The sequence below is a fragment of the Anolis carolinensis genome, chromosome 1 (assembly GCF_035594765.1).
Source record: "Anolis carolinensis isolate JA03-04 chromosome 1, rAnoCar3.1.pri, whole genome shotgun sequence".
Classification (NCBI taxonomy): domain Eukaryota; kingdom Metazoa; phylum Chordata; class Lepidosauria; order Squamata; family Dactyloidae; genus Anolis; species Anolis carolinensis.
In genome coordinates this window covers 13,503,070-13,526,604 of record NC_085841.1, presented here as the reverse complement: position 1 = coordinate 13,526,604, position 23,535 = coordinate 13,503,070, and the positions used below count along the sequence as shown (strand labels likewise).

Sequence of the window (23,535 nt, the reverse complement as noted above, 5' to 3'; positions counted from 1 at the left end):
ACAGAGCAGGGTTTGAACCCTACCTTTCCATAATTTTAGTTGAACACTCAAACCATTTGTACAATGAAGTGAATATCTTTTGTATGTGTGTCCCCGCCTTCAAGTCACTTGTCATGCTATAGAAGATCCTGCCGACCAAAGGGTTGCCAGTTCAAGCCTGGCTTGGGGTGAGCTCCCATCGTCAGCCCAGCTTCTGCTTACCTAGCAGTTCAAAAACAACAATGTAAGTAGATAAATAGGTAACCACTTTGGCAGGGAGGTAAAAGGCACCTTGAAGAACATGCCAGCAAAAATCAGACCAGAAAAAGCATCCATGGACGACAGGCTCCTTGTTCTGGAAAATCCCATGCCTGAGTCAAGCACAGCCGGATTCAAGAGATAAAAAGAGGGAAGCCTTACCTCTGTTTATGTACTGTCTGTTTTTTGTCAATTGTATAATGGCACTGAATGTTTGCCATATATGTACCTGTAATCCGCTTTGAGTCGCCTCGGGGAGATAGAGAAGAATATAAATAAAGTATAGTATTATTGGGTTGTTGTATGTCTTTCGGGCTGTGTGGCCATGTTCCAGAAGCATTCTCTCCTGCCATAGATGTGGGCGAAATGTCAGGAGAGAATACTTCTTGAACATGGCCACACAGCCCGAAAGACATACAACAACCCTGTGATCCTGGTCATGAAAGCCTTCGACAATATATTATTATTATGGCAATCCCATGATTATTTTTTTTGGTAGGGTTTTCTCAGGCAAGGGATATCCAGAGGAGTTGGTAAACTGGCTGGGATTTTTGGGAGTTGTAGGCCAAAACATCTGGGGACCCAAAGGTTGAGAACCACTGATCCAGTTTTGCCATTTCCTTCCTCTGAAATATAGCCTTTAGAGGCATGGGCAAACTTTGGCCCTCCAGGTGTTTTGGACTTCATCTCTCACAATTCTTAACAGCCCACTGGCTGTTAGGAATTGTGGTAGCTGGAGTCAAAACACCTGGATGGCCAAAGTTTGCCAATGCCTGGCCTATAGCAACTGGTGTTCATTGGTTTCTCATCTAAGCACTAAATTGAGCCTATCCCATTGAACTGAGATAGGGGCAAGGTGGGATAACCCCTGGTATTGCTGTGTGCCTTTGAGTCATTTCTGACTTATGGTGACCTAATCAAGAGGATTTATTGGCAAGATGTATGGTTGTCTGATATGGATATGTAGGGACTTGAATCTGAATTTCAGAAATCCCATGTCATTGCTCTCAACAACTTTGCTAGAATGATTCTCGGGTTATCCCTGAATTCCGTGGATATTGCTCCTAGGAAAAAGGCATACAAAATTGTAAACTGTGTGAAACTAGTTTTCTCCCTTTACCATAACCAAGGATCAAGAGTACATATTTAGAGGTCATCCAATGAAACTATGATCAGCAGGAACTCTTCATAGAACATTTGTGGGACTGGCTGCTTTAAGATATTCAAGATAACACCATTAATATTAAAGAATAAGCACATTTCATAGAAGGTAGGAATTGTTCAGCTATCAGAGGCAGAATATCTTGACTTCATGTACAGGTTGTAAAATCCCAGGGGTTAAACAAGGTGGTTGAATCGAAATTTTATAGCTAGAAGGGTGTTTGATTAAACCTTTCTTTTTATAATAGGCCCATGGCCCAAGGAGCTTGGATTATACAGATTTAAGATTTGACGAGCGAAATGAGGTCCAGATTGAATTAGGGAAAATGTGTCTTTTATTTCCATATGCATAAAAGAATAGGACATCGGAGACTGCTGCCGTCCAAAATTATTTTATTTAGAAGCAAGGCACTCCAGCTTCAATAACTCCTTTCCCTATAAATAGAGCATTTGAATAGGATTAAAATTTGATGGTCATGTTTCACAGAAAAGCTGGTTATTAAGAAGTGATTTGAAGGATGTAAGAAATGAACACTATATTACATTAGACATTCAAAGCAATAATGAATTGGTGCTTTTTCGCCTCTGGGCATTACCACCCCAACTTTCTTCATTCTTAGTAACTTCTCAGCGGGCTCCTATTATTGTATTTTTAAGACCAGGTTGATGGCGAGACAAATATTTAGAAGGGCTATTTATTTCCATTCTCTAAAACCTTTTCTAGTTGCTTTTTGCAAATCTAAATGCTGTTGGAGAGATAAGAGCCAGCTGCTCCGTTTTTTCTTTAATCAGTTGATATCATTACCCTACAAGGAAAAAAAACTTCCATGTCAGGAGCAACTTGAGAAACTGCAAGTTGCTTCTGGTGTGAGAGAATTGGCTCTCTGCAAGGACGTTGCCCAGGGGACGCCTGTGGGAGGCTTCTCTCATGTCTCCTCATGGGAAGCTTGAACTGACCGACGGGAGCTCACCCCGCTCCCCGGATTCGAACCGCGCACCTTTTGGTCAGCAGTCTTGCCAGCACAAGGGGGGCTCCTATAATAAATAAATGAGTCGATGTCAAAGTCAAATAATAATTGTGCCAATGCCGTTTGAGTTGTCTTATGGTTTGGTTGCATTCCCAAGGTCAGGAATGCCAATGCCTCAGTCTTTGGATGAAATTATGATAAGTCGAACTTTTACATGGTAAATATGGAAGTATTTCACATAGAACAGAGGAAGCTCTGGTGTATACATTTTTAAAGCAGTTTGACATCACTTTAACTGCCGTAGCAAAATGATACAGAATCCTCGGAGTTGTAGCTTTACAAGGTAATTAGCCTTCTTTGCCAAAGTTCTAGCACTTCACCAAACTACAACTCGCAGGATTCCATAACACTGAGCTGTGATGTGAAACTACATTAATTCTACAGTGTAGATGCACACACTGGATCTTAACTGCCTTGAGTATCTATCTTCAGAAGAAAGGCAGGATAATAGATAAATAAAATGAATATCTTTGGTTTCTATTGCAAAGCAAGATGGATTCCACAAACCCGACGTTTGCATGGCCCTGCTTGCAAGATATATATGAGGTTTGTGCAGAATGTTGTGGCACAGAAATGTGTACTTCAAAGTAAACTGTTTCACATTTTTACTTAGAAGAAAACTAGCCATTTCTACATTGTCAGATCAGTAGGGAGACAGATGCATCTTTCTAGGAGAGAAACACTCCTGGAAGGGGCACGGTCACACTTTTGTTTCTTAACCACAGAGAGTATCACTCTTCCATTGGGAGAACATGATTCTCATGTATGTGCCAGAACATAACATCACCAGACACTCCCAAAGGGATTGTTAGTTTGACTGGAAGGCTGGATTGGATTACCTTTCCTTGCCTCTGGAGATATGCTGTGCTTCAGAAAAGACGATCTCTCCCTGCCTTTCTGTGGGAACATATTGCTACCCCTAAAATGCATCTTCCCTCCATCCACGGAGCCATGATGTCGATGTCATGTCAACTTAGCAACCTCCACATCTGGTATTTGTTAAGAGTTGAAACTCAGACGCCATCTTATTGTGTTAGTTATTATATATAAATATAATTATATAAATATGTCTCTGTGTGTCAAGCCTATTTTTTAAAGTACTTATTTTCAATGGGAAAATTATACTCTTGCTTAAAGCCCCAGCACGGATGTGGTCCTAAAATGTAAAAGCTTAATAAATTCTTATTTCTAGAGTCCCTGAACAAGTAGTAAGATATGGAAAGATAGAATTTGGAAAATACGTTTGTTTGGATTACGGTTCCTACAATCTCCCAGCCAGCATGCAAGAAATACCATGACTCCATATACATGGATTATTTAACCCAGTTCGAAGATAGCTTCAAACTGCAGCAGCCAGATAACAAAACACCCACAAAAGCATGCAAAAGAAAGCCCTTAATGCACATCAGTGCTCTATGGTTAGTGCAATAATCATTACCCAGGATTCAAAATGGTTCCAGGATTTCCTATGTAATCATCTGCACAGCAAAGACACTTCTTTCAATAACAGTTTGAACAGTCAGTGTAGATTTTTTTTCTTCATGTCAGGAGCGACTTGAGAAACTGCAAGTCGCTGCTGGTATGAGAAAATTCTGTTTGCAAGGACGTTGCCAACCTAGCAGTTCGAAAACATGCAAATGTGAGTAGATCAATAGGTACCGCTCCGGCGGGAAGGTAACTATGCCACATGACCTTGGAAGTGTCTATGGACAACGCCGGCTCTTCGGCTTAGAAATGGAGATGAGCGCCAACCCCCAGAGTCGGTCATGACTGGACTTAACGTCAGGGGAAACCTTTACCTTTTACCTAAGGACATTGCCCAAGGGATGCCCAGATGTTTTTGATGTTTTTACCATCCTTGTGGGAGGCTTCTCTTATGTTCCCACATGGAGATGGAGCTGATAGAGGGAGCTCACTTGCACTCTTCCCAGCTGGATTTGAACTGGCAATCTTCAGGTCAGCAACTCAGCCTTCAAGTCATCAGTCCTGCCGACACAAGGGTTTAACCCACTGCGCCACTGAGGAGGCTATTGTGTAGATGATCCCCATGAGAAACTAGAATTGTGATGGTCAATTTGAAAAGTCCCAATGTGAGCATACAGGCCTGCTTAGACCTGGTTTCTAAAGTCATTGTTAACAAAAATCAGAGAAGGAAAAATATTTATTTTGTAATCTTTTTAAAAATATATATATTCTGTTTTTAAAAAGCGGATTGCAATAAAAATGGACCACAGCCCTCACTCTGTTCACTGCATTGTACTACACAGTAACCTGAAATTCTACTTCTGATATGAAATCCCAAATCATCTTTGTTTATCATTTCCCCCTTTCTAATTGCAAACTTGTTCTTTATCCCTGCTATTATTTTCTTTCTCATTGTGGGTGAGTGGCTTGTGCTCCTAGTGAAGGAGTGCTCCCTGTTCATTTTATCTTGTGAAAGGGAAGAAGGCAGCAATGCTTGGGCCTCCGTGTGAATAGGTTCCCACTAGATCGGTAAAGGTTTTCCCCTGACATTAAGTCTAGTCCTGGCCAACTCTGGGGGTTGGTGCTCATCTCCATTTCTAAGCTGAAGAACCGGCATTGTCCATAGACACCTCCAAGGTCATGTGGCCGGCATGACTGCATGGAGCTCTGTTACCTTCCCTCCGAAGTGGTACCTATTGATCTACTCACATGTGCATGTTTTTGAACTGCTGAGATGGCAGAAGCTGTGGCTAACACCACACCCCACTCCCCGGATTCGAACAGCCGATCTTCTGGTCAGCAAGTTCTGCACCTCAGTGGTTTAATCCGCTGCGCCACCAGGGACTCCCACTAGTCTACCAATATTTGTCCTTTTAGACTGGAATCCTAGGGATGGAAATGTGGGAGGCAGTGGCAAGGGAGGACCTGGGATGCAGAAGCTATGGTTTTAGAGCGCCTCTTCTTCCATTGACCACATAGCAGATTTAAACTGCATATATTATATACTGACTGCCAAACTGGCAACCCTCCCCTTCCATCTGTGGGTTCTTTCAAATATTCCAAGTTTGGTGTCAGCACAAACTGAAGAACACTGCCTTGGAACAATTAGGTTCTGGCTGTGGCCTAATTTATATAATGCTAATGTCAACACAATATTCCCACACCTGCCTATATTCATAATGTTTGCCAAAGCTTCTTGGGGTGCACCTACACTGTAGAATTAATGAAGTTTGGCACCACTTCAACTGCCATGGCACAATGCTCTGGAGTCATGAGAGTTGCAGTTTTACAAGGTCTTTCGCCTTCTCTGCCAAACAGGGCTGGTGCCTTGCCAAACTGCAACTTTCACGATTCTGTAGCATTGAGCCAGGGCTGCTAGAGTAGTGTCAAACTGTTCTTTCTTCAGTATAAATGCACCCTTAATTTAAATAGTGCATCTTCATGGAACAACTGCCACTTTTTCTGTGCACATAAGCTGGATTTTTGATACAAACTTATGGTGCTGTAGTTTAGTGGGGAACAAGTTGATGAGTGCTACTTTGAGGTGATTTTATTTTCAGGTTGGATGTAGTGCAGTCACAAGCAGCACCTTAAACAATAAATTCTTAATATGAAGCAGAGAGCTACAGAGTATATTATTTTGATTTGGAATGTATCCCCTAGCAAAGATCAATACATTTTAGTTGCTAAATACAATAGAGTCTCACTTAACCAAGCTAAACGGGCTGGCAGAACCTTGGATAAGCGAATATCTTGGATAGTAAGGAGGGATTAAGGAAAAGCCTATTAAACATCAAATTAGGTTATGATTTTACAAATTAAGCACCAAAATATCATGTTGTACAACAAATTTGACAGAAAAAGTAGTTCAATATGCAGTAATGTTATGTTGTAATTACTGTATTTACGAATTTAGCACCAAAATATGATGTATTGAAAACATTGACTACAAAAATGCCTTGGATAATCCAGAAGCTTGGATAAGTGAGACTCTACTGTAAGTATAGTTTCACCTTCTAGATCCAGTGTTCAAAAATGTGAAATTGAGGCTACTTTGTAGTAATCATTAATACTATGAAGTTGCTGGGTGATTATTTTTCATGTGAAGTTTTCCCTCGTCTCCCTCCAGATTTTTCCTGTCTCTGCACTGAGAGGCAAATTATGATGAGGAAAACCGACAGAAGGTTGCATCTTCGCTCAGCCACAGAATGAACTGGAATTTGCACTCGACAATTCAAAAGGAAAAGGTTGATTTTGCACTTTCGGCATCCTTAAACCCACTCCAAGCATATTTGAAAGGCAGTGACTTTTATCCTTGGAAGGCACTCAATAAGGAGATGCACTAAGGAGATGGAGGCACACAGCACCGCTGCCACTCTGCACCCAGTTGCTGTAATAACGCCAGGTTTTTCTCCTTCAGAAGCAACTGACAGGCACAGTTTCATTCAGCACTGATTTGCCTCTATGTATTGAAATCCCCCCCCCCCTCCCTGAAGTTGTCTGGGTTGCAAAACAGTAGGAAAACAGCAGCTGCTCATCTTTGGCGGTAGAAGATTATGGTGGCGGCTGAGTACTACTAGCAAAAGCAAAGGCATCAGCAGCAGCAGCAGCGGTGACTGAAACAGCAGCAGCAGCTGAACAGGATGCATTTTTCACTGGAAATCATCAGCATCTGAAAGTGCAGCCGGAAGACTTGGCAGCTCAGCAGGAATCAGCAGCCTTTGGAAGGAAGAAAACTGGGAAAGGCAAGGGACGTGGAGGTGGGGTTAGCACCAGTTTTTCCCTCTTCTGAGGAGGGGGGGTTTGATTATCATGGCGGATCGGACAGCTCCTAGATGCCAGCTCCGTCTGGAGTGGGTCTATGGCTACAGGGGTCACCAGTGCCGCAACAACCTGTACTACACAGCAGGCAAGGAAGTGGTTTACTTTGTGGCTGGAGTCGGAGTGGTTTACAACACCAGGGAGCACAGCCAGAAATTTTTCCTGGGGCACAACGATGACATTATCAGGTAAGAAAAGGCTCCATGGGGAAGGGAGGTTTGGCAAAACAACGCTGCAACCCTAAACTTAATCTCTGCTCAAATCCTGTGTCAAGGCAGACATTCAAAACCAGGAGAGAGCCCTCCACAAGATCTCAGTACATCCAGCTGTCACATCCACGTTTTTGGATATGTTTGCTTTTGAAGAGGTATCTTAAACCCTTCTCTTAAGATCCCTCTTTGAAAGTGCCTATGTTCAAAGATGTGTCTGTGACAGCTGGATGTGTTGAGATCTTGTAGAGTGTTCTCTTCTGATTTTGCATGTCTGCCCTACCCAGGATCTTGGCAAGATTAAGTTTAATTGCACCCCAAATCTGGAAACTCATACTCCTCGAGCCCTATGAATACATTACCTTTGAAAGAAAATATATCTAAAAATGTGAATGTGACAGCTGTATGTACTGAAATCTAGTGGAGGGATCTTGCTTAGTTTTGTATATGTATCCTAACCCAGGATCTTGGCAGATATTAAGTTTAATTGCACCCCAAATCTAGAATCACATACCTAGAGGTCTTTCCCTTTAATCCCTTTGGATGTATTTGCTTTCAAATCAAATATTTCCAAATATGTGAATGTGACTACTGGATGTACTGAGATCTTGTGGAAGGTTCTCCTTTGGTTTTGCATGTCTGCCCTAACCCAGCATCTTGGCAAAAATTAAGTTTAGTTGTACCCCAGATCTGGAAAATTATACCCATTGGCTCCTTTATTATTATTTTTAGTTGACAATTATAATGGCTAGCATCTAAATAGGATACAGGTGTGCATCCTGTTTCATTGATAACATCTGGAGTTTGTGCAAACAGTTGTAGTGCATCTGTTATTCCACTCTGGTCAGTTTTAACCCTAATCCCAACATTTCAACATCTGGGTAATGCTCATATCCCATTTTAAACATATTTACTGTGAAGGACCAATTTCTCCCAGTTAAGTATATCCAGGATTGCAATGTTATATTTTTGCAACAGTGCAATCTTCTATGTGTCTACTTAAAAGTAAGTACCATTGAGTACAATGTTGCTTACTCCCAGGTAAGGATTGCACCTTATGATTTGAAAATCAAATTGTCTGTTGTAGAGAGATGTATACAAGGGTTAAGTTCCTGAAGATGCTCAGGCACATCTTTTTATATGTTGCCAGTCTGAAAAAGACATGTTAAACTATCCTTATGATACTTCCTTGTCATTTATTGTGAAAGGCAGATATGGCTAAGCTAGCTTCAGAGTTTATTAAATACAATACCCGTACAGAAAAAAAAGCTGGAACTGCCTCTCCTCCATTTGCAAGTTTATTGCATTAAATATCATATTGAGATTGTTTCTGCTGTCCACATTGTTGTTCCTCCTTTGGAAACAGAGAACTACCATAACTTTTTTATGTGTATAGTTTCATGTCCACCCAAAGTGGTTTCTAACTTTCAATTAATCTTTGGTCAAGCATCTGGTTATTTATGTGAGTTTGCCATATCTGTAGCCCTACTATGAAATATCTTTGTCACTTTAAAGTGATAAAGTGGTTGTGATAAGCAATTTATCAGATCTATAGAGGTCATAAAGTTTGTTTGCCTCTTGGGACACAATACTTATTTATTTCCAGCATTTATATCCCGCCCTTCTCACCCGGGGGGACTCAAGGCAGCTTCCAACAGTTGGCAACATTTAATGCCAAGAACATAATAATAAAACAAAAACAGTACATATCATCAAATAAAACTATAAAAATACATAATTAAAATACATTATAACAATTAAAACATATGTAAATTAGATCCATTTGTCTAAAAACCTCATGCTTCAGCCTTCAATCGGACCATGTCGACGTTATCATATTACTCGTTAAAAGCTTGTGCACACAGCCATGTTTTCACAGCCTTTCTGAAACCCAGAAGAGTTGGGACTACTTGGAAGTTAGTCCAGCTGAAATTCACAAGAGATGCTTCTTAGTAAGGCCTGGTCCATTTTCTTAACCCCATATCAGAGAAAGGGAGGCTGTCCCATAGATTGAGTTGGTTTGGACATATAGATACATCATGATTTATCATTATATCATGAGTTTGGGGTTGTATGTCTCCACCCAACATCTGTTCTCTTGCATGCTGCAAGGAGGTAATCAATCTTTTGCTACTGATTTTCATAAATTATAGTTTAACATTGTACTAGAACCTAAAATGGAGTTTGTGTTATTTTATATATCATTGTATAACTTCAAATAATTATGATTAGTAATTACATTTATATTCCACCTTTCCTCTGATGTCAAAGCTGGTACGTTTCAGTTTATGCTCAAAATAGCCTTGCAAAGTAGTTAAGCTTGAAAGAGACTGAATTAACCAAGCTCTCATTGCTGAATTGCCCAGTGGTTGGAAGTTGGCTGTTTTTGGTGACTGTTTTTATCAGGAGAGAAGCTTCTTTAGAAATATAATGTATATCAGGTATTAAGTTAGAGATGGGCATCATCTAACCTTTTAGATCAGTGATTCTCAATCTGTGGGTCCCCAGATGTTTTGGCCTTCAACTCCCAGAAATCCTAACAGCTGGTAAACTGGCTAGGATTTCTGAGAGTTGTAGGCCAAAACACCTGGGGACCCACAGGTTGAGAACCACTGCTCTAGATGATAACAGATCCCATCAGCCTTAACCAGCAAAGCCAGTGGTGATGAATGCTGAGAGTTGCAGCCCAACAACACCTGGAGGGTCATATGATTTCAGCTCCAATATTAAACTGAAGATAATCGGATACAGGTTAGGAATTCTCTGTCAGGAATCCTGAAATCTGAACTATTCTAGAATCCAGAATTGTCCTCATGGGTGGCTGAGATAGTGACACCTTTGCTTTCTGGTGGTTCTGTGTACACAAACTTTGTTTTGTTCACAAAATTATTTAAAGTATTGTGTATAAAATTACCTTCAAGCTATGAGTACAAGGTGTTTGTGGAACATAAATGAATTTTGTGTTTAGACTTGTTTTCCCATCTCCAGGATATCTGTAATATCCAAAATCCAAAGCACTTCTGGTCCCAAACATTTTGGATAAGAAATATTCAACCTGTACTGTACTTAGTTTCCGTGGCTGGACATTTATTTATTTATTTTATTTACAACATTTTTACCCCGGCTTTCTCACCCATAGGGACTCAAGGCGGCTTACAGGGTTGGCAAAATTCAATTCCCAAGAACAGAATTCAATAAAATCAAACAGAACAATTACATCAATTAAATACTTAATAAAAACATTATAAAAAGTTTAAAACACATTCTAGGCAGGATCCATTTGTGTTCTTATGCTGATGGAAGAAGTTCATGAGCAACTCTTAAATTTTCTTTTCCTACACTGTGAAACTCTCCAAAGTAGTGTTCTGTGTAGCATGGAAAGCTGTAAGGAAGAGGAAAAGACTGTGCAGTCAAAGTACAGAGATTTTTCTGTGATCCTTCATATATTCCTCCATCAACCCGAGTTCCTAATTGAATCCTTAACTGAATGTGCTAAGTGGGTTTTTTATTTGTCCTGTAATATTTTTATTGCACTCTGAATAGTCTACAGTTGTGCCATTCTTGGAGTCTGTGATTGCAATTACTTGATTTATGAAAAACTGAACTTCAGTAATGATTATTACTTGTACAAATCTATCTAGCTCAATTGATGCCTGAGACTTGGGCCCAGTTTGTGGTCCAACATGCCACTCACTATATTACACAGCTACTGTTGAGTAACATAAGGGTTTTCACATACAAGGCTGTAATAGTTTTTTTTTAAAGACCTGCTTTTCTGTTATTTCTGTTATATGATTAGAATTTTAGGGGGAAAGACTTTTTTGTCATATCCTTTTGGGATATGTCATATCCACTGGAGACATACCGTAGCTTTTCTAGTAGTAATGCTTTTGTAATAGAGTTCATGCACTGCAGAAATAACTTTTGTTGTGTTGATAGTGAGGTCTGTTCTACCTGTATAAATTTTGTAATGTAGAGCCCTAAATATTTAAGATAGAGAAGTGCAAACTCCCTACAGTAGATAGTTGCTCTCCAATGGATAAAAACAACAGGAATGCATTGGAGTGGGGGGATTAGCAAGCAAGCATTCTCCTCTCTTATGGGATTTTAGTCATTGGGGGAATGAAGCTTGAGTATGGCTTAAATAAATTCCTAATCTATATGTAAAACCTCTACTGACTGCAGTACAACTTATAATTCAAATATCTTCCTACATTTATAAGTATGAAGAAGACCCGTCGCTCCACTAACCATGATGGAAATTGAGCATTTTCAGTGGGTATGAAATGCTAAGACATTGTTTGTGGGAAGATGTAAAATGAGAGCCTGCGCAGGAGGGAAATGAAGTATATTGAAAAGGGCATAGTTCACAGGTTACAACTTGGAGTAAAATCTCTTCTTCTCAGCATCATTTTGTTGCAGGTCGCACTTGTTCATCCGTACATTGTAATACCTTATAAGAAAGTAGTCTAATCCAATGTGGTTTAGATAGTTATAAAGACTTACAAGGAAGCAGTCTAATCCTGTGTTATTTAGAAATCCCACCAAATTCAGTGGCGATTTATTATGTGTAGAAGCTTTCGTTTCCTTTTCCAGCCATTTGGTTGGATTTTTTTAAAAAGTGAGGAATGAAATAAGAAATATTCATTCTGAGAACATGATTACAGTTCTGAGATATTTACTTAAAAATAAAATTGGGGATTAAGAATTAACAGGACAATGCCGATTAATGAGACCAACAAAGAGATACTACTGTTCTATTATTCACTTTTGCCATTTATTGTAAAAAAAAATGCTTCACAATTGGTGTGGTCTCAAGGAATATTTGTACACTGTTATTGAGCTAGATAAAACATTTCATTATTCCATACAACATAATTCCCCATGTCATTCCACAACTCCTGTGTTGACTTTCAAGCTTTATCTCTGCAGATCTAGCTAGTAAAATTTGATAGTAATATTAGAAGGGATGCGCTGCAAGTGGAGAGCTGCCTTTTTATTGATGCAAATTTGGTGGCCTTTAAGATAAGACTTTAAATCCTGCTGCATTGACTGGTTTTATTGTGGAATCCTTTGTTTTAGACATATTACAACTACTCAGCATGCTTGATAATCTCTACTGAGTGACCATGTAGGGCATTTTATAGTAACAGGAATTGGCAGGCTTACTTATTTTATGTTAGCTTATTCATTCCGTGTTAGTTTATTCATTCCATATGTGCTGAAGTGCAAAAAGTGGGGTAGGGGGATACGGTTTGATGGAATATGGTGTGGATAAGGTTCATTTCAGTTGTTGCATTGGTTATCTTACCAGACAGGAACCATATTGGATTATGTCTGCATTTTGCTCTCTTGACACTATTGTGGAGAGGAAACTCCATGCTTGGAGCAATGTCATCCTTTGATGGGTTCATAGATATAATTTCATTGGAAAAGCTTCACAGTCAGCTCTTCAGTGAGATAGTGACAGCCAAAGATGGATAGCTAGCTATATAAACCTCATACCTATTGCTCCTTGCTTTTTAATGGCCTTCTTGAGGCATGTAATGATTCTGACCACCAAAGATAATTAGTGTTGACAGTTTAAGCAACTTCCAGAGCAGGTCTATTGTATATTCTGATATGTTGTTATTGCACCAGTTTAATTCCTGGAATATGTGAGGGAAGTAGACAGAGGATGGGAGTGGAAACACTTAGAAAAAAATTAAAATGGTGAGGAAGAATTTATTTATTATTTATTTGTGATATTTCTATCAGGCCTTTCTCTACCCCGAAGGAGACTCAAGTAGTAGGCAGATTCCATCAACTTTTAGGAACTTATCAATTGTTCATGAATGAAACTGTCAGCAATAATTTCCAGCTTCTGGAGTTGATAACAGTCAAAGAATTAATAGAGACTCCATTTTAATTTTTTTTGTTAAGTCTCTGTCTTTTAAATGCCCTTCTTGTTAGTCCTACTATTAATGTGTTGATGACTATTATGTGATGAAATACAATGTGTGTAATGTGCAGTTAATCTCTGTCCTGCCTTTCTCCCAATATGAGATCATTATGAATTCCACAAACCATAGATAAATAATAGATCCTTTAGATATGTAGCTTTCTGTCAACGTATTTATATTTTGTTTCAATTTTTACCATAATGTCTTATTTTTCTTGCTATTCATATTTATTATTTGTTTATATGTTAATATAAGAACATAAAGAATTCTTATGTTAACATCTTCTGTGCTTAACATCTCAACTTTACTCATACGTGTTGCTTTCTACCTGTGGCTAATGTGTAAGGATTCTTGGGAGTGCCATTGTTTCGTATCCAGTGATGTGTTGCTAGGGATGTAGTTGGAGTAGCAGTTGTTGCTATATAGAATTTTCTAACATTCTTGTTATGTTTTTGGTATTACTGTTTAGAAAATCAGACCCTCTGTTTCACTAGCGAAAGATATAATAGTGTTGATCACAAACTAGACACCCAATTAGTTATACAGCATGCAGCTTTTATTGTTTTAAAGCTTTGAACCAACCCTGATCTTTCTGGAAAGACCCATAGAATCACTCCTGAGGATCAGTGACGTTTTCCCACCAGCATTATAGAATGGAGGCCAATTGTCCTAGCAGATCCTACAGCATTCTGGGAAATGTAGTTTAGGGAAGCCAAGGACCTCTCTAGCTGTAGATTCCAAAAGCTCCTCCCTGAACTACATTTCCCAGAATTCTGCAGGAGAAACTCAGATGATTGACAGACAATAGCCTCCGTTCTATAACTCTGGTGGGAAAACATCCTTAGAGAATTGATTTCTCTAGAAATCTTTTAGCCCTCCAGCAAAAAATGTAGTGGGCGGGAGTGAGACTATTATGCAATGAAATATAATATATATTTCAGGATGTTTTCCATTTCTTTGTCAGATGACATTCTTTTGTGTGCATAAAATAATCCAGTTGGCCTTGCCCAGAAAGAGATGAATGTTGAGTTTGTTCCAAAGGCTTGGATGCTCCAATTAGAATGTAATCTTTTGTCGTATAGTCAAGAGCACTTCAATTCTTATAATGGCAGACTTACATAGTTTTCAAAGGGCACATCTAATAAATTATTAAAATATTGTCAAGGCCATTGTGAATGGGAGTCAGTGACTAATTAACAGCAGTGACCATGTCCTCTTGGCTTCTATCACCTTATGTACATTGTTTCATAAGCATTATTTCTTCTGGACAATGTGGCATCCATTTTTATTGTACTGAACCTACAAAGAGAAAACATTGGACAGAGGTTTCTTGGAAGTCAGAACTCCAATTTGAAGCTATTTTATTAACCTAAAATTACTTGGAATAGGATGTAGCCATTGGATATATACCTAACTGAAATAACAACGTACTCTCCTCCCACCCCTTTTTGTGGTCTACTTTGTGTTAATTATTAGCCATTTGGACTGAGTATCTCCTCCTCCTTTGTGAAGCTCTACGTTCATGTTGGGAGCTAAAGTATGTGTGTGTCTATGTATGTAAAGAATATGTAAATAATAATTCTGTTTAATTTTGCTTGTTTCTGTTTAAAACTATTTGCATTTGGCCAGTGAATATCTTGATAAAACCTCTGGTAATTACGAATGTTAGTGAAATTGTGATTTCATTGAGTACCTCAGAATTTAAGAAAGGGGATCAATTTTTACTTTATTATAATAAAATGCTAACTTTAAAGGCATTACAATTTTTAAGAGCAGTTCTGAAGCTGGTAAATGATAGATGTAGAATATATTCCACGTTCTAGTAACTGACACAGGTAAAGTACTTTATGAGAGGTATTATCATGTCAGATACTGATATGTTCCAAGTTCTCAAGATGTAGCAGGATTATATTATAATCCTCTTTTTTTGTTTCTGACCATTTCAGCAACTGGAAAAATGAATGGCTTTAAACCTCGAAGTAAGTCTCAGTTTGGTCCACCACTATTCTTAGATACAGAACATACCTATTTTTGATGCATGTAAACTAGCCAATAACCATTTCCTTTTTAGTTCCGTTTGTCATAGATTCATATAGTGCTTCTCTATGATATCACAGATATTGTTCAGCTACTAGAATCATTTACAGAAATATATTCTTCTCGTTAAATATATATAAATATGTTTTCAGCTCTGAAAAGAAGAGAGGCCAATAGCTCAATAGCTCAGACTAGAGGTGCCAGATAGTTTGTTTGCTATGTAGGATGTTTCATGAAAGAGCACAACACTCTGAACCCCAAGTATAGCACTTGTCACACTTCTTGTTACAACAACTGGTTGTATAAAATGCATGCTATAGTGCATTGACACATTTTTTCTTGTTTGGTTAGCTGTATATGCACTTGTATTGAGAAACATACACACACATATGCACATTTGTTTTTATTGCACTTTCAGCTTTTTTGTAAGCCACCTTGGGTTCTAGTCAGGGGAAAAGGTTGTATATAAATAAAATTATTGTTGGGTGTATATTGAAAGAAACCCCACTGAACACAGGCGCTTGTGGAGCTGTAATGACAAAAAAGCAGAAGTGTTTTTCCTTCCCCTATGTGATAACCTATTGGCACATATTGAAAATTGAAAATTGGATATTACTACATGAAATCAGACAATGTCCATCTTTGGGGAATCAGAAGAGAGGCAGAAACCCTATCAGAACAGTGCTGGGTCACTGAGAGGAATCTTGCTGAGCAATCATTTACGTTTTTATTTAGAAGTGATTTCTAGTTTACCTGTAGCTTTAAAAGGATAGCATTATCCCTTCTCTCATTTGCCTTCATCTTACTTTGAAAGAACTGTATACTTTGCATATTCTGGTGCATTTTTCTGATATTACTTTTAAGGTGCTTTAAAGTAAGACTTTTATCATGCATTTGCTCCAACTTGTTCATTTGTTTAAAAAAAATGTTGCCGAGCTTCCAGTTGTCAACCCCTTCCAATAGTAATGCATTCATAAATTCCCACCACTTCTTCCAGGTCTACACAAAAATGAGCTCAATTAATGAGGAAAAGATGGAATAGCTGCACAATGTTATTTGATTTGTTGTGCTGGGAACCCCCAGTCTCAAACCGTCCTCGTGATCCCATTGTAAGAATCCTTCTCCTGTTCCTACTCATAACATCTCTTCTCAAGTGCTCATCTTTCAACTGAATTCATTTCCAATACTGGAGCTAAAGGGCACGTGGCTGGTAAGGTGTGGTATATAGGGATCATATGTAAGCTCCAGAGGGATAAAGGTTTAACACATCCCACATGCCCCCTTTACTCCCTTAAAAGGACGAATACACCTCTTGCAGCTTTATCCATAACTGGCAAATCTTGTTTAAATGGTTTGACATTGCCTTATTTGGTTTGGCATTCAGCTAAAAATGTGTTACAAAAAAAGTTCGCATTTTAAAAATATATGGCACTGCCATGTTGTGGTGCCGGTGAATCATTCACACCTAGCTTGTTGTGTTAAAAGTTGGAGCTTCCAGGGCAGAGAATGTGAGCTACTTTTATTGCGGTTGTTTAAACAAATCAAGGGCTCTGCTACTTTCTGCAAGTATGGCTGGATAAGGACTCCAGGAGACAAGGTTTGAACTTCAATTCAGCCATGGAAACTCCAATTTCTATGAGCCAGTAAAGAAAGCTTATGGGGAGAAAACTACGGTATTTCATCATTTGAAATGTGGTGCTGAAGGATAGTTCTATGGATACCCCTATTACCTAAAAGACAAATAAATAGGCCTTGGGTCAAATGAACCCTGAACTCTATCTAGCAGCCAAAATGACTAAACAGAAGCTGTTGCATTTCGCCATATCATGAGATGACCCAACTCATTGGAAAAGACAATAATGCTTGGCAAAGTTGGAGACAGTAGGAAATGAGAAAGACTGCATTACAAGTGGATTGATTCAACCAAGGCAGCCACAGCCCTGATACCGCAAAACTAGTGCAGGGCTGTTAGCAAGAGGGAGTATTGGAGATCTCATTCATATGATTACAATAAGTTGAAACTGACTTGATAGCTATTAACAACAACAACAACAACAACAACAACAACAACAACATAAAAACTCACTTGATGAACTAAGGTAGATCCCTTAGCATCAAAAGGCCAAGGAGGAATATGAAGGTGCCTCCTTTGCTGAACACTGCACAGCCTACAAATTACGGTATCCGCTGCAGAAAGTCTGGAGGTCTAGCTTATTCTTGTAACAATATCGTTTGATCAAATTTATTTCTTGCTGTGCTCTCTTTTTGAAGTAAATCCTACATGAGTCCCTCCCCTTCAACTCATCCAGCTACCGAGTTTCTTTTCCTGAAGATAAGTACATCAAAAAGGATTTTCTCTGTACAGTTATAGAATAATGGTTTCTCTATCACAACCATGGAAAATGCTTGGTTTAAAGTGAGTCAAAGTATGCTTTTGTTGTCTTGGTTGTGTGTGTTTTGTTTTGTTTTTAGCCTGAATGCTCATTATACAGATTGGGTATAAATATCAAAGGCAGCTAATTTAGTTTCTGTGTTTTTGCAGACATATATTAATAGTAGCAAAGGGTGTTCAAGGGCAATGATATACAAGAAATGACCTTAAGATTTATTCTAGTTTAGGAAAATGTGGTTTGATGGTGGTACAATTGCAAAAGCCTGAAGTGTTTTCAACTCAGAAATGATGGTTGATTAAACACATGCAAAGTCTAGCAAATTGAGACACGGAAACACCCTCAAATTTCCAAATGGCTGGCATGTGCCAATTTGCAAGTCAAGATAATTTCTAATTTATATCACTCTCATGTTTCTCATGAATGGAAATCATTTTGGTTGCATTTACTGCTGGTATCATATCAACAGTCGCTTGCTTACCATTATGCTTGCATATATTATAGACTACATTTCTCTGCACCTTGAAGAACCTTCTTGTGTATGAACGAAATGATGTAATTAAATTATTAGTTGTTGCTGCTGCAGCACCACATTCTGTTTTTTGTACCTCCTTGTACCCTTGTCAATTCTTTGTTTGTCTGTCCTAAATATGATAATATACAGGTGAAACACAGGAATTTAGATTTTACAGTGTTTCCAATGGCAAGGGTGTTATAAAATTATATTCCTCCTGAACAACTCTGATGCATTCTTTTGTGAGGCTGTTGCTAATTTTATTCTTGAAATTAGTATTTTTTCATTATGCTTTTCCCGTTTTATCTGTGACCTCCTTTTGTTATATATGCCTGTGTTGTAATTTTGTTAGTGTATGCCAATAAAGGCTGTTGTTGTTTGTTACCTCCTTGTACAGTGAACAAAAGCTAGTTGAATATAGTGTCAGTTAGGTATCTTGATCTGATATTATGATGCAACTGTTCTGCTTCACCAAACTTTAGACAGGGCCGGCCGGAGATATTTTTAAATGTTAAGCGGGGGTGCTAAAAAGCGCCCCCGCCACCGGCCCCGCCTCCCACGCCCTGGCCCCGCCCAGCATGCCCTGGCCCCGCCTCCCACGCTGCGTGGGAGGCGGGGCCAGGGCGAATAGTGCTGGGGGCGGGGCCAGAGTTGGCCCCGCCCCCCGTCCAGCCTGCCCTGGCCGCGACCAGGAAGTAAGGGCAAAATGGCCTATCTGGCTGTTACTTCCTGGTCGCGGCCGCCGATCGCCCGGGCGATCGGCGGCCGCGACCAGGAAGTAAGGCCCAAATGGCCTATCTGTGCTGTGCGTATGCGCACAGCACAGATAGGCCATTTGGCCCTTAGTCTACAAACTAAGGGCAAAAAGGCCTATCTGGCAGTGCGCATGCGCACAGCCAGATAGGCCATTTTGCCCTTAGTTTGTCAACTAAGGGCAAAATGGGCTATCTGTGCTGTGCGCATGCACACAGCACAGATAGGCCATTTGGGCCTTACTTCCTGGTCGCGGCCGCCGGGCGATCGGGCGATCGGCGGCCGCAACCAGGAAGTAAGGGCCAAATGGGCTATCTGTGCTGTGCGCACGGGCACAGCACAGATAGCCCATTTGGCCCTTACTTCCTGGTCGTGGCCGCCGATCGCCCGGCGGCCGCGACCAGGAAGTAAGGGCCAAATGGCCTAGCTGTGCTGTGCGCGTGCGCACAGCACAGCTAGGCCATTTTGCCCTTAGTCAACAAACTAAGGGCAAAATGGCTTATCTGGCTGTGCGCATGGGCCAGAGTTGGCCCCGCCCCCCGTCCAGCCTGCCCTGGCCGCGACCAGGAAGTAAGGGCAAAATGGCCTATCTGGCTGTTACTTCCTGGTCGCGGCCGCCGATCGCCCGGGCGATCGGCGGCCGCGACCAGGAAGTAAGGCCCAAATGGCCTATCTGTGCTGTGCGTATGCGCACAGCACAGATAGGCCATTTGGCCCTTAGTCTACAAACTAAGGGCAAAAAGGCCTATCTGGCAGTGCGCATGCGCACAGCCAGATAGGCCATTTGGGCCTTACTTCCTGGTCGCGGCCGCCGGGCGATCGGGCGATCGGCGGCCGCAACCAGGAAGTAAGGGCCAAATGGGCTATCTGTGCTGTGCGCGTGCGCACAGCACAGCTAGGCCATTTTGCCCTTAGTCAACAAACTAAGGGCAAAATGGCTTATCTGGCTGTGCGCATGCGCACAGTACAGATAGGCCATTTTGCCCTTAGTTTGTAGACTAAGGGCAAAATGGCTTATCTGCTTGTAGCGGTTTGGCGTGGGCGCGGGGATTGAAGCCCCGCGCCAACACCGGAGGCGTCGGTGGCGCTACGGGCCGCTGTCGACGCCTCGACAGCGCCCCTAGCGGCCAGCGCCCGAGGCGGCCGCGTCAGCGGCCTCGTAGAAACAACCGGCCCTGACTTTAGAGGTGCTTTTATAGCTGATCACAATTGACATGATACGTTATTTAACTGAAGCGACATTATGCGATGCATTCTTCCCTACTAAGATCTGTACAAATACCTTCAGAAGTTTAGCATTAGATGCTTGGGAGATACCCAAATACATTTTCTTCAGTTGGGATTCAGTTTTAAAAAACTTGTCTGAGCCTTGGTGTCACATCTGTTTAGCTTTATTTCAGTTCCAGTTAGATCTTTCCATTTTATCCAGTGTTTCAACAGCATTACCACTTTCACCAGATATGTCAATCATGTCCCTGTAGTGTTCTAGACACTCGCCTTTGATATATCTTCTGTTATACGCTGGGTAGCTGTCACTATTTTTTAAGGAAGGAAACTGTTGATTATATGAGTGTGGGTTTTTAACATCTTTTGGAGATTCAGAAGCTTGGTTAATGTGTTTTTTGCATTTTGGTTGTCCAGTAAAGGTATCGTACATTGTGGAATTTTGAAATCATCCTCGTTTTATGTATTTCTAAGTGATTACATACCCTTGGAAATGCTACATGCATTTTTTTTAAATTTGGGCATGTCACATTCAACCTTTTGGTCTTATGCTCATTATTTGCACACTGTGTTGGAATGTCTTTTCCATTGTGGAAGCCCTGTGCTATGCCTAATGTGCAGGCTTAGTGCAAAAGACAATTTGCCATATTGTTGCAGTTAGTTTGTATATGTTCTACTTTTGGATTATACTTTGATGAGAAATCAACATGAATTCTCCAAAATAAATAGATGATTTGTGTGAACAAGTGTGTGAACAAATCATTAAATGTATACCATATATACTTGTGTAGATGTTGGCCTCATGTATAAATTGAGGTAGATTTAGGGGCCAAAATTATTAATTTTGATATCACACATGGATATATCAAGGCTCATTCTGTGGAGAGGGAAAAGTCCCAGCCCCAGCCTAGGGAGCCAACTGCCTCTATCTACCACCATCACCATTTCCCCATTGAGCCATTTTAAAAGGTCAGAAATTGAGCTAAGGCAAAGAGAGTGGAAGGAGCAAATGTTTCTTTTAAGTTTTCCTAGGACAGACTAAGGTCATGTCTTTTGCCAATCAGAGAAGGAAAAAGTACCATTTTTTGATACGAGTTAAGGTACAGTAGTTATAATGAATCCATTATTGAGTCAATATTTTTGACTAAAATTCCTAAATGTATATATGAGTATATAAAGAATGTATTTTTAAAATATTGTTCAACTTACAGCCTCTTTAAAATAAAATATTGCTTTAACGTTGGCGAGCAATTTCTGGCATGTAGCATGCACTTTTGACCCACAATGTTACTGCAAAATTGATCCCTTCTGTTCCATATTTTCTTCGTGTTGAGACCTCTTCTTGCACTTTTAATATTTTTTTAATGATTAGACAGATGTAATGACAAGCAAGCCATTTTTTAAAATGTTAGCCTGGAACGAGTTCTTTGGAATCTTTCACACCTCTTTTTACTTGAATGTCACTCTTTACTTGAATGTCACTAGAGGCAAGCCGTGTTTCACGGCTTGCCTGTCGAACCGCTGCCCCAGGTTGTGCACGGTACCACTGTATAGCCACTATTGTTCTAAATTTGATTTTCCTTCCCCTCAAAACATTCCTTTTTTCTTATGGGTCACTTTCTCCCATTTTAGTCCCAATAGTTCCTTCACAGGAATAAAAAGCTTTTTGAGACTGGAGAGCAGGAAACATCCACAAATGGGCTAATTCCCACTGCTGCTCAGGTCAGACCAGAGTTTAAAAGGCTTCTATAATAGATTCTCAGAGACACTGTGAGAGAATTATTTCAAGTTCTATACCCGATGGTGGACTTTCCTTTGGTGGATGTATTTGAGCAGAGGTTGACTAGCCCCTAGCTACAGATGCTTTCCTTTAGCAATGATAGAAGCTTGATGTCCTTTGGATGCCTACCAACACCATGATTCTGCACTACATGTTACTTTTTTCTACATGGTAATGAGTAATGCCAAAAAACAGGTTAATTTAAATGCATTTTTAAAAAGTTATAGTTTCATTACATTTTTAATAACCTTTGATATGGTGGATGGGAGATCCACTTGTTTCAGATGACAAACATTATCCTTTTATACTGCTTCTCATTGTGCAGTTCATGAAGTGGATTTGAGAGGTAACACATATGAAAGAAGTCATGGCTACATCTTGAGATGTCATATCATTTATGCAGCTATATGGCTTTGCTTTCAAAATGGAAATAATTGAAAATGGAAAGACACAATGTGACCCGGACCACAGATTCCTGCTGGATCGGACCAAAGATTTATCTAAATCAGCAATTGGAAGTCAGAGATAGAGGTGGTCTTCTGACTTTTGTGGGATTATATCTTTTATCCTACTTTTCTCCACTTCATTTTTGTACATTACTTTAAAGTTAATGTCTGTCCCTTCCCTAAAGGTCTAATTAAGTAATGCTAGTATCAGCTCTGTGTGAACATTGAGTCCATTTGCCTTGCAGAAGGGTCATTTGGTCTACATAGCCATAGGTAAGAAAGTTAATTGGATTAAAGATGAATTATTCGTACTGGTGAGCGGTTCTCATAGCAGTGAATAAGGCTATTTTATTCTTGTTTTGATGTAGTCTTTGATATAACCAAGATTGTTACACATTTATGTATGTATTATGTATGTATGTATTATGTATGTGAGATACATGTGAGATACATGAGATTTTACTTCACTAGAGCTCTTGATTCACTAAGAAATCTACCATAACTTTGCTCTGCTCAAATGCAATTTGAAAGTGTATTAGTTTAGAATATTGATATACATACAGTAGTTTTAAAAAACTTACTAATCATTTAAAATCTGTTTTTAAATCTCATTATGATTGATATGTATTAGGTTTATTTAAAATATTTTATTGTTCTAAATTGTTTATTTTTAATCTTCCCTGAAATCTTTTTAAATATAAAGTGGGGTTTAAATATTTTAATAAATAAAGAGTAAATGTACAAAAGATTGCATAATTGTTTATCTTCTCATACATAGAATCATAGAATCATAGAATAGTAGAGTTGGAAGAGACCTCATGGGCCATCTAGTCCAACCCCCCGCTAAGAAGCAGGAAATCGCATTCAAAGCACCCCCGACAGATGGCCATCCAGCCTCTGCTTAAAAGCTTCCAAAGAAGGAGCCTCCACCACAGTCTGGGGGAGAGAGTTCCACTGCCGAACAGCCCTCACAGTGAGGAAGTTCTTCCTGATGTTCAGGTGGAATCTCCTTTCCTGTAGTTTGAAGCC

The 23,535-nt window shown here is 39.7% G+C and overlaps 1 protein-coding gene across 5 annotated transcripts in view; it reads left to right on the top strand.

Annotated features, from left to right (window-relative positions):
• The window catches only part of eml6 (EMAP like 6), a 188,362-nt gene that overhangs the window by 6,850 nt on the left and 157,977 nt on the right, over positions 1–23,535 (top strand). For all 5 annotated transcript variants that reach the window (XR_010002293.1, XM_062968835.1, XM_062968833.1 and 2 more), the window contains exon 2: positions 6,520–7,399. Coding sequence is in view for 4 of the 5 variants with exons in the window: in XM_062968835.1 (XP_062824905.1) it covers positions 7,203–7,399 (197 nt within the window). In the remaining variant the exon portion in view is untranslated. The remainder of the gene's footprint in view (positions 1–6,519; positions 7,400–23,535) is intronic.